At 45.6% G+C, this 19,358-nt stretch overlaps 1 protein-coding gene across 4 annotated transcripts in view; it reads right to left on the reverse strand.

Moving 5' to 3' along the window:
• Window positions 1-3,396: 3,396 nt before the first annotated feature.
• Window positions 3,397-19,358, reverse strand: part of tmod (tropomodulin) — a 149,739-nt gene continuing 133,777 nt past the window's right edge. For all 4 annotated transcript variants that reach the window (XM_050178223.3, XM_050178226.3, XM_050178224.3 and 1 more), the window contains 3 exons: window positions 16,771-16,914; window positions 9,055-9,202; window positions 3,397-6,423 (listed from right to left, as the gene is read on the reverse strand). In XM_050178223.3, coding sequence (XP_050034180.1) covers window positions 6,377-6,423; window positions 9,055-9,202; window positions 16,771-16,914 — 339 coding nt within the window. In that variant the 3' untranslated portion in view covers window positions 3,397-6,376. The remainder of the gene's footprint in view (window positions 6,424-9,054; window positions 9,203-16,770; window positions 16,915-19,358) is intronic.

The following is a 19,358-nucleotide window of genomic DNA, read 5'->3' on the forward strand; positions in this document are numbered from 1 at the left end:
TCCGCTGCGATCCGAGTTCGCTTTCATCGTTCGCTGTGTTCGTTCGCTCGGTTACGAGGAACAACGCCGACGCTCACCGCAGAAACGGGCGCCTGAAAGAGCTGCGCTCTAAAAACGGATGCCCCCAGGGCTTTATTCATCGTTACCCCGAACTGCCATCGCAAAATAAAGTGAAAGGGTGAGTTGTGTGGTATTTATCCCTGTTGGCGAGAACGGCGTCGTCGACCATAAGATCCATCAAGGTTAGTGGAAAAACATCACTTTAGAAATGCCCGCGACACAATTCAACACGGCAAAGCTTTACGCGGATTGCGCGGGTCACACCGTGGCGCGGGTGATGCACCGCGCGACTTCGAAGACCGTTCACTTGACGCGCCGCACAACAGCGCCTACCGCATCTTTCACGTCAGTTAGTGGGTAAACAGTCACGAATGTTCATTAGGCACGCACATCGCACGGGCTGTGTGGAGGCACGGTTCATAATTTAACGAAGTGAGGAACTGGGATTAGCGTCCCACTAATAGCTTTTCTCAAAGCCTGCGGCAATAAATTGACTCGGGAATATTTTTTTTATCGACAACACACAAGTGCGGACTGAAATGCTTGTAAAGGGGTTCCTTGTTTATTCCTCATCGCGGAAACGTAAACACAGTGAGCGCCTAGCAATATGGCTGCCGGCGGCTTCACTCCCGGCGGTTGAACCTCCTTGGCTGTGGGCACATCTTTTAAAAGCGAAAGCTTTACTAACCTCGTCGAGCCAAGTTTCGCCGTCGCCGCGAATTTGACCTTCATTTGACCGCAGCTGCGCCGTAGCCTTGGCAACGCATCATGCGACTCGCCGTGCCGAGCTTCGCTGCCGGCTTGGCGCATGCGCTCTCCGCAGTTGGGTTGCCGCCTGACCACGTGACTAGCCACGCGCCTGGCTAAGAGGAGCGCCGCGCTCGCCTAGTCAGTAACTAGTCAGTGCAAACTTGGCCATGGATGAGAGCGAGGCCGGGCCGTCTTCTCTGGTCACTGCGCGGGAGGCTTTGAGCCGTCGTCGCCGAGCGGCGTCTGATCACCCCGCGGATATCACCCGGCGAGCTGCTTCACCGGAAAGGGTCCGGAATGCAACAGGCGTCGCACCGTCGAGATCAATGTAGCGACCGCGTTGGCGACCTGTCCGTTTGTGCTTAGACGCTGCACATGTTCGTGGTGTCTCTTTGCATGTCTAGCACTTGCGCCTTCCCTGTGTCACAATAGGCATCGCACCGTCGAACGACGCATGTTTACCGAAGCCTAATCACAGTCACGTCTAGCCACCGACCTAGGCACAGCCGTCATACCTGGCTTAACGATGATTGTATACTTAAGTATAATTACAGCTAAATCAAAGGTTAACCAAATGAAACCAACACTTGACCAGGCTAAACCAACCTTTCGTTTCGCACATCCAGGGTTAGTTGGGCTAAGCCAATTTTTTTCCTTAGAAACCAGGCAATTGACTGTGCAAATCAAGTGTTACACTGAATGACGTAAATCCCCAAAATACAATCTTCCTACAAAATTTGAGCAAGATTGAACAGTGCAGCAGTAAGCGTAAAATCCTTTTTTTCCGAACATTTTTAGCAGAATATGCACGTCCGTGCCCTGCGAGTGTTTGAAGGCAAACTACGATGAAATGCAACGTAACAGCAATACATACTTTTTCAGGCCCTTTGTGCATACACGTCCTATACTGCAAGTTACTGTGGCGGTTACCACAGGCAACCGTAACAGCCTCTCTAAACATGATTACGCAGCCTTGAACAGCCCAGATTGGCCGTTTCAAGCCTGTCGCTGCCAACAAATGAATGGCAAAATCCTTCATCACTTAGTCTCATCTCATACCAAGGGCAATGCATTAGGTACGTTTTGTCGTAACTGAAATCAAGTGTTTTTTGACGCTGTTAGGACTAAAGGTGGCGCCGAGCCATCAAAGTGGCTTGATTTCCAGTTGACAGAGGGCACCACAGCATTAGAACTGGTGCTACGTTGACGTTGCAAAACACTACAAAGGCTTAATTGTTCACTGAATCAATAATTTACTACTCCGCTCTAATATAGTATGTGATGACACCGGTGAGCAAATGCCACTTGAACGCTGAGCATGTGGGTGAACATTTACTAGGGCATTCGCCCTTAATACTGACTTAGGGCGCTGCAAGAAACTGCTGAGAAAGCGTAAAGATGGAAGCGAAGCTTAACTAGCTGTAGCATTCAACTAAACACAGCTCAAGGTTATAATGTCGAAACTTTCATTGCGGCAATCTGCCAACCGTGCAGCTTGTATAGACAGGATGACAAACAGACGACGGGACAGCGATGATCAAGTCTCGAGGGGCACCCAGCCTTCCTATTGGCTATGGATGGAGTCTGGCAGTTTCCACAGTGTTGCAAGGTACCGGGATGGAATGTAAGCTTTTCACTCTGTGCAGTATTTCGTTGCACATGGTCTTTAAGCACGTGCGCGTAGCTTGAATCAGCGATGGCTTTTTGCTTCAGTGGGAGTGTGATATTCTACAAGACACTGTCATGGTAGCTGAATGAAGAGAAAAATCTTTTTGACCAGATTTAGTAAATTGCCCTTGCACAACACTAAAACAGCCACTCACATACGAGATGATCATGGTCCCAAACAAGATTTAAAATGAAAAGGTGGCTAAAGCCACCTGCTCGAGCCTTCATTATCACAGTAAACATGGGATTCAGTTTTTCGAGAGTGAAAGAGAGCTTATCAAATACCTACCTTGTTCTTTGGACAAATCTGGCTGGACGTTGTCAGATGTGACTTAAGATACGAGGCAGTGCGCAAGGTAAATTTTGGTTGCTGTATGAAGACTCCCGTGCAGGTGGACAAACCTACGAGAGCAACAGCTCTGAACTCTATCAAATGCACGATTTTGAGGAAATGTCCTGCACAGCTGGCTCAAGTGAATCTGTGCTCGTTGATATGTTGATAGTTTAAAGGAACAATGAAGAAAAAACAATTAGTACTGTGCTAGTATTTTTAATACACTGGGATACAGCAGTGGCAGTGACTCCATCATTGGCAGGACAGGAATTAGTGCCATGTTCGCTGTGCCTGCCTGCTGTCTGACATCAGTAACATTTCAAAGATCCTGCACTCACAAATGCAAATAGGGTGACTTCAGGTCAAGCAAACATTATGAATGCACCCAATCCCATACTATAATTCGTTCCCTTGCTGTTGCATACTCAGCCAGAAGCAAGTCCATGGAACACTTAATAAGTTGTGCTGCGATACCACTCTGCATGCTTTTATTAAGGAGCTATGCTGATGAACCTAAAAAATAAAAGGGTCACACATGTTGCTGTACTAATGTGTTGTGTGGAAAAGTCTAAACAGAACAAAAATGCATGTGTGAATTTTATTACTCAAGGTTTACACAAACAGCTTGATAAGCTCAAAATCATGGCTGTGTGCACAGAATATATGTCATGCATGGTGAAGAGGTAATGCAGTCCCATCCAAACGGAGCACCACATCTGAAACGGCTGGCACAGGCATTTGTATCAAGCTTTTCCTCTGTTATATCTGACCCTGCATGTCACAAATGAAGGGTACAAGAATGCCGGCATTGTGCTTTGCAGAAAAAAAAGGAAGAAAAGAATAAGCCATTTGAAATGGCAACACAAGGAGACATTGCATTTATGTACAGCTTACTGAGGAATTAAGTGGACGCATGAAATGGCATAGTGCTGTACTTGTGGAACAACTGCACATACACGTGACAATTAACCTTTGAGCAGGTAGGTTCACAAGACCTACTTCAAGGTCTCGAAACACAGGATCTCATTATAACACCAAGCAGCAAAATGCAGCCATGTACAATTGCACTCAAGATGATTTGCAACCTGGGAGCCTGTCACTGGACAAGCTAAGAGACCATACGACAGCGTCAATGCACACAAAGTCTGTTAACTAAATGCCATTCCAACAGGTTCTTTCATAATTGTAAAGCTAGATTTCCTGCAAGGCAGTTTGTCCAACTCGTGACGGCACAGTCATTTTTGCGAACAGCATGTACAAGCAGAGTTTGCTGGTATTATGACATGGAAAATGTAGACATAGTTCTGGTGAGGAAACCATACACAAGAAACAAGCCCCAGCATGTGTAGCTAGAACTTTGTCTAAATTTCAGCAATGACCATTAATTTGGTCATTATTCGGACAAAAAAGCAATGCAGGGAGGCACACTTGCGAATCTATAGAAGGGCTTATTACTAGTAGCACCCCGTTTACAAAAGAGATGACCCCTGTCATTTTTCTTAGTGAAAGTAAACGTGGTGGGTGTTTATTTTTGTTGCAACTCATATTGACCGCAATAGTACATGTGGTAATGCTTTGGCATTCAACATCATCCAGCACCAGCTGCTTTCAAATAGCAATGTGTTTCAGCATACTACTACGATACACGAACAAGATATACAGCTTACAAGCGAAGCTGCCTGCGGCATGCATTTACTTTCTGCCCAATTATAATGCCGCAGCAGCAGACGCGAATAACCTGCACGCCGTGCTCGCAAAGCACCGAACATTTCAAAAACCAGACAGCATGTAACGCAATGAAACCAAAGGGCTGTGAAGTGTACTAAAGGCAGTGCTAGAGCAGGAAAAGCATGACGCCCAGTGCCGCGACTTGTAGTGGACATATCGTGCACGCGACCGATTTGGTGAGAGAGCAAAATGATGATGATGCCTTTGCTTCCAGTAAACTGGAGGCACGAGTGAAAAACACTAAGGAAAAACACCGGTTTGTTGCTGATATAGTGGAGATGAAATCATAGAGCATACACACACGCCACTGTGCAAGAGAAAAACATGCGCAACAATGAATGTTTATGTGAATAATGTACAATTATCTTTGTGCAGTTTACATGAGACTGCGGGCAGCACCTCTACAGCAGACAGGAAACACTATCAAAGCCAGCAACCACAATAGTGACACCAAACTTTCACGTGCTGTTCCAGCTCAATGTTCTGAAACTGTCACTACCTTCCAACATACTGCAAAACACAGCGAACTTTTCATCTCAGTCACACCTCCAGCTGGCAGATAGCTATGTAGTGTACAGACAAGTATGACTTGCAAGAAGTCCAACATTATAGCAGAGGCCATATCCTCAACTGAACCCTTTTGGGGATGCTGTCCATCGTGTAACTTAACATCCAATGTGGCAAGTGAAAATTGTGCCAATGGGAGCATGTACAGCATTCCTTTCAGCGCATCTGATTCTGTCGGCTTATAGCCAAGTGGTCAAGGTACACTGAAAGCAATATTCCCCAAAGAGATTGATCAAGGATGTGGTCACTGTTCGGCAATGTCACTGTCAAAAATGACATGCCTGGCTGGACTGTGAAGGAACAGGTTTTCTTTGAATAAGGTGGTTACACAAAAAGCTTGCTAGCTGGATAGCAGTAAGGGAGGGCAGTATCTGTGGCGTGCAGCTGAGAACTATGATAAAATGAACACCGTCAGGTCAGCACGCACCAGGTGCCAATCGAGCAGGTTCCGACGTGTGGTCTGGGAAAATGATTTCACTCTAAGCCCTGTTTATTCCTGCTTTGGCCTGCTGCTTCGCCGCCAAAAAGAGCGGCGACCAAGATTCTTGTTTACGCAGTTCATCAAGAAAAAAAAAACACGCAGCTTCAAATTTCCCTTGGCCACCTAACACCGAACCCCTGAACCAAAGCTTTGCGACAAGATGACATTCCTTTCGAGCGAGATGAGCAAAGATAGGAAGGACAAAAAAATGCACCTAAGGATAATAGTTGCTGCTGCTGGCTCAACTTTTGCTGTACACAGGGTGTCACAATTAAATGGCAGCAGTAGGTCCAACACACACTTGCACACATCATTGAAAAAAAAAGTTACAATGATATTGCTGTGGAGTTCCATACACAAAATCGGGCCCTAGTGCTTGAGGGAGGTGAGCCAACGAACATAGGAATGGCAAGAAGAGTATGGCTCTTTATAAAGTTTGCCTCGAATGTGCTTGTAGCTTCTTACATCAGCTCCATATAATAGCCAGTGAGTGCTACCACCTGACTGTTCTCAAAGTCCAACTATTCTTGCAGAGTGTTAAGCACTTTTTCATTGGCGACAATAGCGAATCTGAAATAAAACAAATGGAAGAAGCTTGAAGCCATTCTCAGTGAAGTTAATCCATCCTGATGCACACCTCATCATGCCTTTCACATATCTGTATGAAACTCCACGGCTGTTGCAACATAGGTCAGGAGCTCTCCTGCCCTTCGCCTCTAGGATATAAAGTTGAAAAAAAAAAACGAAAGCAAAGAAAGACGCGGCTTCGGCAAGGTTTCCCAAGGAGCTCAGGTGCTGCTGAGCTGTGCTCCTGAAGCGGTACGTCGCAGCCGCACTGAAAGCAGAAGGACCAAATCAATACAGAGCAAGGACAATTCACAGTCAGTCACAGGAAAAGACCTCTGCTCATGCCGCTCGTAGCAATAGAGGACGATTTACCCAAACTATCCTCAGTAGAACTAAACAAGAAGTGAGAGACAGTTGGTGATTATTCTAGGAATGAGATGTTTTAAATAGAACTAAAATTGCAGTCACAATGACAGGAACAAAACATGGTTACCTAGTGTTTAACAATCCAAAGCAACTCAGGGGCACTGAGAAATATGCCATAGTTGACAGCTTTGGCTAAACTTAGACTGCCTGGGTTTCTTTACCATGCAGTATCCAAAGCTTCGTACACTACATAGTGTTGCTTCTTTATTTTGGGACCCTTGAAGACCAACATTTCAGCCCACAGCCACCAAATAGGTTTGTAATGCAGGCATGCTGGTATTCCATCTTGGAACCCTAGTGCAGTACAAGCAAGACAAGGACACAACACGAGCACATGAACACATCAGCTGTGTCTATGTATTCGTGTGCTCTTCCCACGCCCTTGTCCGGTTCACATTGCACTAGTATTCCACCAAAAAGGGTAGGGACACAGGACATAGCACAACAATTGTGCTTCAATCAAAAGTCTAGCATTATGTGTGTACTGCTGAAGTCTACCTTTGCATCCTGTGTTCTTTTCAATCTGGTCCCACACACTTTAATGCTAGTTACAATGTCTCGATCCTGGGCTCTTTAATGATCAATTCTTGTGAGTGTTCGTGCAACCAAATGTAATTTGCATGCCTCTTCCTCATGGACCAGTTAGCAATGTCACTGCAATGCTACGAATAATTTTTCTGCACTAACTTCCACACCATAGTACGCACTTTTCTCACATTACTGTTGAATAAAGAAAGACATTTGACTTGGGAAGTGTGCATAGCTGTGTCTGCTCATATCTGAAGAGCACAGAAGCACTCTTTCTAAATGACTGCGGGAGTTCTGCAAGAACAAGAGGGGTTGAAAGCCTTAGTAAAAAGCTTGCATGCATCAGCACTTCACTGTAAAAGAGTTACGGTGTTTTTATTTCCTTATTAATGATTAAGCCGTCTTTTGGTAATTACTGAGCATGATGTAGCATTCTGAAACAAATGTCAGATTTGGGATTGAGACGAAGAAATTACTCTACTTATAGTCGAAAGAAATGTTGCCTTGCCCCTGCACAATGCGTAATGACTATGGATGGATGGAAATTTTCCCACAAATGCACACCTCCATAACGCACAATTTCCTTCACTGAATTCATTCATTGAATAGCTCCACTAAATCCAGATGAAGCTACTCATTTTCGATAGAACTTGCATTTGAAGCTTTGTGGTAACACCCTCATATGAGATATGAGAGGGGGCTCCAGATTAATTTCGACCCCTTGGAGTTCCATCAATGCGCGCCCAGTGCCTTTGCATTCCATCCCCATGGGAACATCGTCGCCGTGACCAAGAGCCACACCCACAACCTCGCGCTTGTGCGCAGAGGCAGCAGATTATAGCCACCATGTAGCACATCCGGAAATTCGAACATCTCTAATGGTTGCCACGCGAGTGCAGCTTTATGTGAGAAGAGGCGAACTGTTCATGAAATTAGTCATGGTCTTCCCCCCAAAAATACACTCAACATTCAGAGCCACAGATTGCACTCACAACATTAAGTACTAGAAAACAGTCAAATTTGGATGATCTGCAGCTTAACGTTGCATAGCTCCTACATTTGACCATGGAATGTGCTGTGGACATCAGCGCTATAAGGTCGGTTGCAGTCGCATATTCAGTCAGACAAAGTGTGCGCAAAAAGAAATGCGAGATTTATTTTGACTATAAATCTCTCTAACTCATTTTAAATAAAGGCTTTCTTTTGTTGAACGCACTTAGCCTGCTCTAGTGCATGAGCGGTACGCTTCACAATGCTAACATAGTGACCTGTATAATGAGGTCCTGAGCACTTCGTTACAAAGGCATTTGACTGTACATATAGTCTGCAGCATAGGGGTTGCATGATTACTACACCATTAGAGAGGCATGCTGCATGCACGCTCACACATATGCATACTGGCCAACACACGCGAACACACACACTATTTATGCCTACGCTGCCTTCAGCTAAGCAGGATGTAGCCCATAAAACAGCATGGACAAAGTGAAGAAAGGGATACTAAACAGGCAGCACCTTTCAGCACTCGAAGCATGCATTCTCAGTTGTGATAACCACCACAACAATAACTTTTTAACCACGAGATGACGCTACCGACCACACCAGTGGCATATGCGAGGGAGCATAGTTTCTCCTAACATTTCTTGCTCCCATGGCCTACTTTAACTACAATGTTTTAATCACCTACCATGGTGGCTTTCTGCTGGCGAGCAAAATGTTACACGTGTGATTCCTGGCTGTTGAGATCACATTTTGACAACAGCAAAATACAAAAGCATTCATGTGTGCTAGGTGCACATTAAGTAACCCTATGCAGTCAAAGTTAAACTGGATTCTTCCTCTACAGCATTTGAGAGAACCAGGCCAATAAAATATTAAATGAACTGTTCTGCTCATGTTTCTTTAGTTAAGGCACACAGTGAAGTAGATTTCCAGTGCTACTCACAACGGTCGTAGTTGTTTTGTAGGTGTTGCGTTATTCTCATCCTTGCATCAGGGACGTCAAACGAGATGCCCAGCCGCAACAAGGTACGGTTCTTCTCCACCAGCCGCGCAATCTCCATCTCGATCTTGTTACCAAGGATCGAAGGCCTCTGTAGATAAAAAAAAGCAGACACTGTTAAGATCCTGCATGCACGCGACACAACAAAGGGAGGGTGATGAATCAGAAGAGCTCACGACATCACCTGCAATGATGAAATGAGCCAATTAAGCATTTGCCTTCTCCGTTCAGTTTGGTTCTTCTTAGTTACCGTACTTAAGAAAGATCTTTAAAGTAGAGGTGTGCGTATACTCGAATATTACTGAATCGAATCGTGAACGTTCGAATAATTCTATTCGATTTTTCGAATATATAGATATTCGATGTGGAGACTGCGCGAATTTGCCATGGCACTCCAGATTTCAGATTCTTTTAGGTCCCACTGAGCCTGACAATGAAACGGCGGCGACGGCATCTCCTCTTTACTGTCGATGCTGGCTGTGCGCAAAGTGGTGATAGAGTCACGTGATGCGCGGTCCTTGCGTCTGTCATGCAGATTGGCCTCACGATAACCCAACTGCCATAAGGTCGTTTTAGCCCACCTGTATTTTAAAAACTGGAATGAAAGCTTTCTGTTCAACAAATCAAAGATTGCCCCAATGCACAGGTCTGCTATTAACCTGAGAACAGCACTGGTATTCAATGTAATAGAATGTCACTAATTCATTAGCTTCAGAGGGGGGGGGGGAGGAAAACAGTTGATTCCATTCAACAGTATTTCTCTCTCTCTATATATATATATATATATAGAGAGAGAGAGAAATTCCAGACCTTTATATGCTAGAACTGAGCTTTAATCAGTGCTGGCCTACTAATCTGGTGTTCCCTTTAATAATAGTAGACTGACCTGTACATCTTGATTTCAATATTTTAAAAGGACGTCTTGTTGGGTGAGTTGGTCACAATTCATCTTGGGTACTAGGCGCGAACACACACAAGAAACACAAGTCCCATCTTCCTTGTTTCTTGTGTGTGTTCGTGCCTAATACCCAAGATGAATTGATTTCAATTCATTCATTCATTCACAAAACTTTATTAGAGTCCTGAAGCCCGGTCTTTTCAGACCGAGGCGGGCCGCATCCACGTTGGCACCGCCAGGCCGCGCCTTATGGCGTCATCGTGGACCCTCTGGACAGCCCGTAGTTGATCTTGATGTGAAAAGCTTGATATCATCTTGTGCCAGTAAAGTCATTTTTCTTCGGGGTTGGCGAGAGTCGTGGGACAACCCGCCAGCATGTGTCTGATGCCATCGCACACGTTACATTATTTCCTAATTTCTCTTTCGGAGTGAATTTTATTTATGAAATACGGAGTGGGGTACGTCCTGGGGTTTGCAGTAAACATAGCGTGACTGCCTGAGCCCTGTTCAATTTTACATCTGGCAGTGGGAATTGCCTACGCCCCAAGTAGTAATATTTAGTGATGTCCTTTTAAGTAAGTGATCTTTATGCTCCTCGGAATGGTAGTGGGCGTTGGTTCGGTACTGACCGGCACGGCAAGCAAGTCCTCGTGCCAGGTTGTTCGTCACCTCGTTGAGGTTGGGCCGAGTCTCGTCCACTTGTCCCATATGTGCAGGAAACCATCGAATTTCAGTTTTGATAGTTTCAACATTGTCGACAATTTTAGCCGCAGTCCCAGCGACATAGCCTTTGTCAAAGCTCTTAATTGATGCTTTGGAATCGCTATAGATGGAAGACCATTTATGGTTCCTGATGGCTAGTGCAATTGCGGCTTGCTCCGCCACCGTGGAATCCTTAGTGAAGATGGAGACGGCGTCCGGTACCTCACCCCGGCTGTCGACCACCACGGCGGTGTAGGCCTCTTTGCCTTTGACCCAGGCAGAGTCTACAAAGGCCGCCTGTTGTCCTAGCTGTTCAATTTCTTTCAACAAAGCTTTCGCTCTCGCTTTTCTCCTGGTAACATTGTGTTCTGGGTGCATATTTCTCGGGAGGGGGGTGGTTCTGATCGCATCTCTAAGGTTCGCGCTCAATTCTACCTCGGCCTCCTTCAGGTTCATCGATCTATTGGGGTCTGTCCCTATACCTTGAGTATAAGCCTGCCCACTTGCATTTTCGTCAGTCTTTCCTGCTGCGCCATCTGTTGCGCTTCCGCCATCTCTTCTATCGTATTGTGCACACCTAGGTTCATGAGCTTCACGTTCGAGGTGCTGATGGGTATACCTAGGGTAGCCTTGACTAACTTTCTGATCATAGTGTTGAGCTTTCTCAGCTCGGCCTGTGACCATTTAAATAGATCTGCCACGTAGGTGAAGTGACAGAAAGCGAAGGTGTGCACTAGCCTTAGAGCGCTGTCCTCACCCAGGCCTCTCTGTCTGTTGCTGATTCTCCTTAGTAACCTGATGACTTGGTCCGTCTTGTTTGAAATGTGTTGAATGGCACTGAGATTGGTACCTCCCGCTGCTATGTGGAAGCCTAAAACTAATCTTTTCCACCTGCTTAATCGCGGATCCGTTGTGACAGCGTAAGATAATCTTGGGTTCCTCCTCGGGGACGTAGCCCCTGGGTCTTCGACCACAGCGCCGATGTTTCAGGACCAAAAGCTCAGACTTTGCCGCTGAACAGTTGAGTCCCACCTCGGCTAGCGTGCTTTCCACGGCGTGTATGCTCTCCTGCAGTCTGGTCTCCGTTTGGCCTACGTTACCATTGGCGCTCCATATGGTTATGTCATCGGCATATATTGCAAAGTGTATACCTTCTATACTCTCCAGTTTCCTCGCAACTCTGGTCATTGCTAGATTAAATAACATGGGCGAAAGTATGGGCCCTTGCGGGGTGCCCCTATTTCCCAGGTTCATCACCTTCGATTTTAGTTCTCCTAGCGCGAGGCTCGCTTGCCTACCGCCCAGAAACGCCTTGGCTATGCCGAATAGCCTCTCGCCCAACCCCAGCTCAGACAGGACCTCGAGGATGGCCTTGTGCTCTATGCGATCAAAAGCTTTTTCGATGTCTAGTCTAGTCCCAGAATCGCTCTCGCATGCACCAGGCTACCGTGTATGAGCTGGTGTTTGATCAGGAGCATGGCGTCATGAGTCTATAGTCCGGGGCGGAAACTGATCACGTTATACGGGAGTATGTCATTTTGCTCGACGTATCTAGTGAGTCTGTTGAGAATAACGTGTTCTATAGCTTTACCTATGCACGATGTAAGCGAGATTGGACAGAGATTACCCAGATGGAGCGGTTTACCCAGTTTTGGTATGAGGATGGTGTTGGCCATCTTCCATTCCTCCGGATAGTCTCCCTTTCTCCACAACTCGGTGAAATGATCCATCAAGAAAGTGATCGACTCATTGTCTAGATTCATTAACCCTTTGAAGGTTTTTGCCGTACATGTACGGCGGCGGTTTTCTGTCCCGCAAGGTCTTTGCCGTACGGGTATGGTTTCGACCCTCAGTTTGAAATTTTGCGCCATAATCACGATACCTGCTCACTGGGAGGTGCTGCCACCTCTTAGGACTTACAAGAAGCATTTGAAATTTATGCTACCTTCTTGGAGAGATAAATAGAGCTGATTTCTAGCTTCAGCACGTCGCGCAGACTGCGGCAACACCCCTTTTGCAGTTGCTGTTTTGCCGCATGATCGCAATGGAGGCGTGCGAAACGTCATTTTTCTCTTTGTTGGCACTCTCTTGCAGGGGCGGCGGAAGTTGATTTCTATCTAGATTGGCGCTACTCTTAGCTTGTTTATCACCGGCGTTCGCGAGGTATTCTCGCTCTAAGCAGCAATGCGCTTACACAAGAGGGTGCCTCAGACCTCTGCCCAAGGCAGCCGCACGCAGAGAAGATGTCATGTGTGCGCCAACACAACTCGTCGCTCCAAGAGGAGAACAGACACGCATTTTAGGTGTGCAGACTGCGATAAGGCACTCTGCGTAGAACCGTGTTTCAAGGAGTGCCACACTCTGAAATACTATTGAACATTTTGTATTTCCGAGTGATGCCAACACCAAAGTACTGTTCCTAATTTTTCATACCATTTATTCCCGACTTTATACATTTTGTACATTCAAGATCCGCAATAAAGTAATTTGACCACCTGGGAAAGTTTTTTTCAAAATAATTCGACCCTCAAAGGGTTAAGAGAGTTTATTGGTAATACCGTCGGGTCCGGCTGCCGATCTACCAAGAGACCATGGAGGGCGGCCCGTACCTCACCCTCGGTGAAATCGCGGTCCATTTCCTCGCACGGTCCTCCCATGTACTCCACGCGTTCGTCGCTATCGCCCGGTTGTTTGAGCGGGAGATATTTGTCCACAAGCTGTCTCATGACTACCTCCTGAGTCGTGCACTGGCTGACTTGATGTACTAGTTTTGTAATTGCCGTTCTCTTGTTTAACTTAGTGTTGCTCTCGTTCAATAGATGTTTGAGGATATTCCAACTGCCTCCATGTTTGATTCTGCCGTCTGCCAAGTGGCAAACTTCGTCCCACTGCTGTTTCACGAGCGTTCTCGAATGCTCCTCTATCTGTCTGTTTAGCAATGCTACCTTTTTCCTGAGCTTTCGGTTCAGTCTTTGCATTTTCCATCTTTGCAGGATGGATTGTTTGGCCTCGATCAGATGCGCGAGCCTACTGTCTATGTTCTCTATGTTTTGTTCGGTCTTAATTTCTTTAGTGGCTTCCCTGAGGTCCTCTTCGAGCTGGTTGATCCAGGTCTGGAAGGACTGTCTGCCCGCTTCTATCGGTTCCGATTCTAGTCTCTTCGCTTTAACTTTCCTAAAAAGGTCCCAGTCTGTGCACTGAAAGGTTCTAGTCTCTTGTTTCAGCATACCTATACCTATGTGTATGATATAGTGGTCGCTGCCTAGATGGGTGCCCGAGTTTTCCCAACTAGCTTGTTTCGAATTGTTGACAAAAGTTAGGTCGGGTGTAGAGTCCCTGCACGTGGACGTTCCACAGCGGGTGGGGAAAGCCGGATCGGTGATCAGGTACAGTCCCAGGTCCGTGGCAAGGTCCCATAACCCCTCACCTTTCTTTGTACTCCAAGCATATCCCCACGCTTGGTAAGGAGCATTGAAGTCCCAAGAGTGGGGACCTCTTTGCAACTGCGAGTGCCTTGTTGAAAAGTGCCCTAAAGCTTTGTTTCTTGTAGGTGGGACTGCTATGAATGTTTAGGCAGAAGATACTCTGTGCCCTGCCCTTGTGCCTTTTGAGTACGACTTCTGATATCGCGTTCGATAAAGGGTAGCTTTTTGTAAACGAGGGTGGCCAATCCCCTCCCGCAATCTTTTTCTCTACATACCGATTTGTACCCGGCCAGCTTTACTTCGTCCGCTAAAGTTTCCTGCAGCATAATTACTTTTGGTTTGACCCCCATCGATATAATTAATTGGCGCAGCGATGCCTTTTTGTTGAGGAATCTGCGACAATTCCACTGCCACACACTAAAACTGTGGGTGCTATCCATGATTATTGGACGGGTTAATTTTGCTGTTACCCGTGATCGATCTCTTTGGAGCGCCCCCTGACGTTCCGGAGAGCGATTTTACACTTTCTGATTCTGACGGCAAGAATTCGTCGTCGTCGCATCTCGTTTTGAGTTTCTTGAATTGCTGTTCGGCCGTTAACTTCCATTTCCATAGTTTATCCACATTAAAGTTAGTCCTTTCTGTCGTCTCTCTAATTTCTTTGATTACCTCTTTCAGCTCGCTGAGGACTGGAAAAACCGAGTCAGTTTTGGGGCTTACTGCTCTTTTTTCCGGGGCAGGGGAGTTATCTCCCTCGCTTGGTTCATTTCTTCGACCTACTGGTCTGGCTACTGCTACGCTGGCAGGGCCTGGCTGTGCCTTCTTTTTCAGTTCTACTACCTGTTTGGTCAGCTCTTTGTTAGCTTTACGCAAAGAGTTTACCTATCTAATCAACTGTTCTATTCTGGCATCATTGCTTTCAATTACATCATTGATTTCAATAGTATGCCAAATTTAGTGACAGCTTGCAACATTGTTATGCAAAGCTAGGAGACTACTCAGCATGTGCAGCTCTATATTTGATTCAATATTTGCGTTTTTTTTTCTTGATTTGATTCAATATTCGATATGAAATCTACTGCTTGGTATTCGCATACCCCTACTTTACAGTGCTTTTAAAGGCCAACTTCAATGAAATTTCACTTTGGCTAAATTTGTTATAAATGAGTAGTATATACCGCTAAACCAATCTTGACAAAGCCTCAGAGATGGTAATTGTACAGTTTTCTTGATAGTGGCATTTAAAACAGCACCTAAGCAGATGATGAGTGCACCTGGTGTTTATCCTTACGACGTAAATTCCAATACGCCGCCAAATCCCAAATTCCAGATGCCTTGATGGTTAGACACCCATGCATTTCTTCTGCATCTTGTTCAACTCGACCCATTGGGTAATTGACCAATTTTGTTGGTCCCGTCAGCGTCGAATTAATGGAAGTCAACTGCATTTTGGTGAGTAGACTTCGCACCATTTATTTTTATTTAGCTTTATGAGCTAATTGAGCTATCTTAAAGATGACTACATATTCAATACCAGCACAGGAAACTGAACAAGACTGCAGTTTTATTAAATTTGCTAAAGGAGGCTTTAAAGAAGGCTTCAGTACCTCCTTGCCCCCCTTAAAGGGGCCCTGAGACACTTTGTTAACTAATCATAGAATGACATCACTATTAAATTAAGTTGCTCACAAATCTTAATCTCACCCGCCGTGGTTGCTCAGTGGCTATGGGGTTGGGCTGATGAGCATGAGGTTGCCGGATCGAATCTCGGCCACAGTGGCTGCATTTCGATGGGGGCAAAATGTGAAGACACCCATGTACTTAGATTTAGGTGCACATTAAAGAACCCCAGGTGGTCGAAATTTCCGGAGCCCTCCCCTACAGCTACCTCATAATCAGAAAGTGGTTTGGGCACATAAAACTGCATATTATAATTTTTTTTTTCAATCCTAATATCCTGCTACAAAAGCTTTTTGAATTCTTCAAGCAAAAGCAAAAGTGAAGTTAGAAGTAGTTATAGGACTGATCAGTGGCTTTCTCTCTCCATTCATTTCCACTAGTACGCTGGAAGCTACACAGGGGTGACGGCAAGGGGCACAAGGGAGCAATGCCTCACTGGGCCCACCCAAAGTTGAAATGTGGGACGGATCATGGTAGCACCCCATGGTGGCTGTGCGTCTATGCTCTGCTTTTCGTCTCCGTGACCCTATGCAGCAGACACAGCGATGCTTAACTGCCTTGTTAAGACTGGCTAGTGCAACAATGAGATAGTTTTTCTGTCCGAGATTGCAGACATATATTTCTTATTTATTTAACTCAAATGAGCGGTATTTGTATCATTGAGAACGTTTTTGCGATGACGAAATCAGCCAATAGCTGTTGTGGGTGAAGCTGGTCGAGGTGCGGCTACATGAAGACATTGCGGAAGCGAGAGCAAGCAATTTTTTATTGCTTTTGACACGAGATTGTAAATTCTCTGCTGCATGAAGTGCAACAACATTTGGCTCACATGTGCGCAGGAGCCTCATCAGCAGATTGGCAACATTTTCTTTCGGAAATTGTTTCAGGGCCCCATTGACACACTGCACTAAACAGTGCATACCGAGATGAAAAACAGCAGGGTTCCTCCCTCACCTGGTTAGATGCCCTGAGGTCCTCGAGGGATTGCTGAGCGTTGGTGGCTTCAACGAGGTCCTTGATGACAGGTCCACTGATGTAGTTGGACTCCACGTTGAGCGACTTCAACGTCTTGTTGTGCCGCACTGCATCAATGAGGCGCTGCACAAGAACAGCACAGTGGAAATCAATGAAAATTAGGGCTCTGCTGTATTCAAACATACTTCCATTTCGAAGTGTTCGGTTTGGGAATTTCAAATTTCACTTTCCTGTGCAGTAGAGAATTGATATGCCATTTTGTACAATTTCACAATGACAACATTCGCGATCGAGAACAGAAACATGAAACTATACAGCTAAGCTTTTTTCATACTGGTTCATACGTTCCTGGAAAACCCTGCAGTACATCAGTAAACTACGATCATATGATACGTCTTACGGCCACTAGATGCCATGTGAACAAGGCACGAAGCTCGAGTGATTCAGAACAGTTGGGAACCACAGGGGCAGCTTCCCCACAGTACTCGCTCGCCTGTGTCACGCAAGAATGCCAGGACGCACTCAGTTTCCTCTTCCCGTAAAGCAAATCCCCTCGCAGGTTGTCGCCTGTCACACTCACCACTATCCTCACCAAATCTATTGTGATAAGCATCTTCGCCTATCTGCTTCACAGTGCATTTGGCATGACACCGTTGGAAGCATCATGCATGCTTTTAATAGCTGATAACCAAAATGTGCCGCTGGTTCTGCCGCAGGCAGTGCTACGTTAGCGTCATGTTTCCCTCTGGCGGCGTCCTATTCCGGTGTTACCCACCAGTTCGATTTAATTTCGGTTTCCAGTTGCCACCTCAAAACATGCAATAAAGAAACCACAATGTGCATTTCAGGCTGCTGGGGACCCACCAGCTCCATAAGCCTTAACTCCACGCCGGCTGGCGTCTTGTGCCAGAATGGTTCTTGCCGAATGGGCACTCTTGTGCCTGGCGATCCCTCAGAACAAAGGATGCTTCACTGGCAGACATGCGGCTGTCACGGGTGCTGATCATGCCTCATTGTTCCCTCAAGGCAGTTCTCTTCAAGACAATGTCACCCCCTCCTGACTGTCACGAAGAGGCCACTGATTGATGACAGGGTCACTGCCGAGAAGTCCTGGCGTCGACGGCCGGTTCCCAGTTTGCATTTGGTTGCCTCGTATTGTACAATGTGGAGTTCAGAAATGGGAGGTGGTGAACGATTCGGCGTTTGCAATTGGTTAGTGAATTCCCACAGTGAGAAAAAGAGCGAAATAAACGGCATAAAAAGTGGATCCAGATGGCTGTGAGAGGGAGAGACACTCTGACATGCAAAGACTCTAGCATGTGGTGTGCTCCGAGAAATGGAGCCAATATTGAAAAACTTGGTCATGCACCCGTATTGAATATAATCCTTTCTCTGTTCTCTTAACTGTCGCTCGGAACCCTTCTTTCTCCCGGCACATGGCACGGCACCATCCATGGATCCTTCGTGGCCTCATGGACCCCCGACTTCACAATAGCACTTAAGAACTTCTCGCCAAAATGCACCACCCGAAAAACTGCTGACCCAGGCCAAATTTCAGGCCACTTGAAGGTCAGGCCGCTTGAGCCCCACCAGCTCGGCGAGCATTGGCATCTCATGCAGCAAATATTCGTGCAACGCTCCCCATTATGTGCATCTCAACTACAGTTAAATCTGGCAAATATTTTAATGAGTTTGGGTTATACGTTTTCCCTGTTAGTATGTCTTTTTTTTTTCTTCCCAAACATATGAACGAGGTTCTACTGTACTATATACCAGGGTTACCAAGCCTGCATGTGATGGAAAAGGGTTTATGCATATCAACCACTGGACCGTTATAATGCACGCTCCATCCAAAACTTTGGTGAGCACCTATTGCTTTCTCGTTTTTCCAGTTCAGAGAATTTGTGTGTATTGGAAAAAAAAAAAGGATTTTTGCCACCTTTCCAGTCTTTCTATTTCTACTTTAGAAGAAAGATAACTTTACTATAGTATATGATTCAACACTTGAAGCCTGTAGTTTTGAAATACTGTATTCATATTTATTTATTCAGAAAATTCTAAGTTTCACTACTCAAGCATTCCTATTGAAAATAGTAGTTCACTGGTGTACTGAAATAACTGAATGGACAAGCTATTGGCATTAACTAGCATTCTATTCACATGAACATAACAGGAATACTGTCACATCTCTGTGCCCATTTCCTAATTTGCACGTTAATAAGCACAACTGTAACTGAAAAGAACGTATCAGCACCCACTATATTCCACTACAAGTCAGATATCACTAGGGTTTGATCGTTTGAAGGCGCACCCACACACTCTGACACCAAAAAAGCTGTATTGTTCAAGTGATGCAGCAAACGTTTGTGGAAAATTTAAAGAGATTCAAGTTGAACAACCACCGGTACTTTGCTGTCACTGGCCACCCACATGCTATGCATGGTGATACTTTTAATGCTTGTGGCGAGATCAAGGTGACATGCATGATTGTTACAATCGCACTACATTCACTAACAAATCATTCTTCCTGCTCTCAGTCTGCCAAAATGTTTGCTAGAATTTTCATC

Source organism: Dermacentor andersoni, chromosome 5 (assembly GCF_023375885.2).
Source record: "Dermacentor andersoni chromosome 5, qqDerAnde1_hic_scaffold, whole genome shotgun sequence".
NCBI lineage: Eukaryota > Metazoa > Arthropoda > Arachnida > Ixodida > Ixodidae > Dermacentor > Dermacentor andersoni.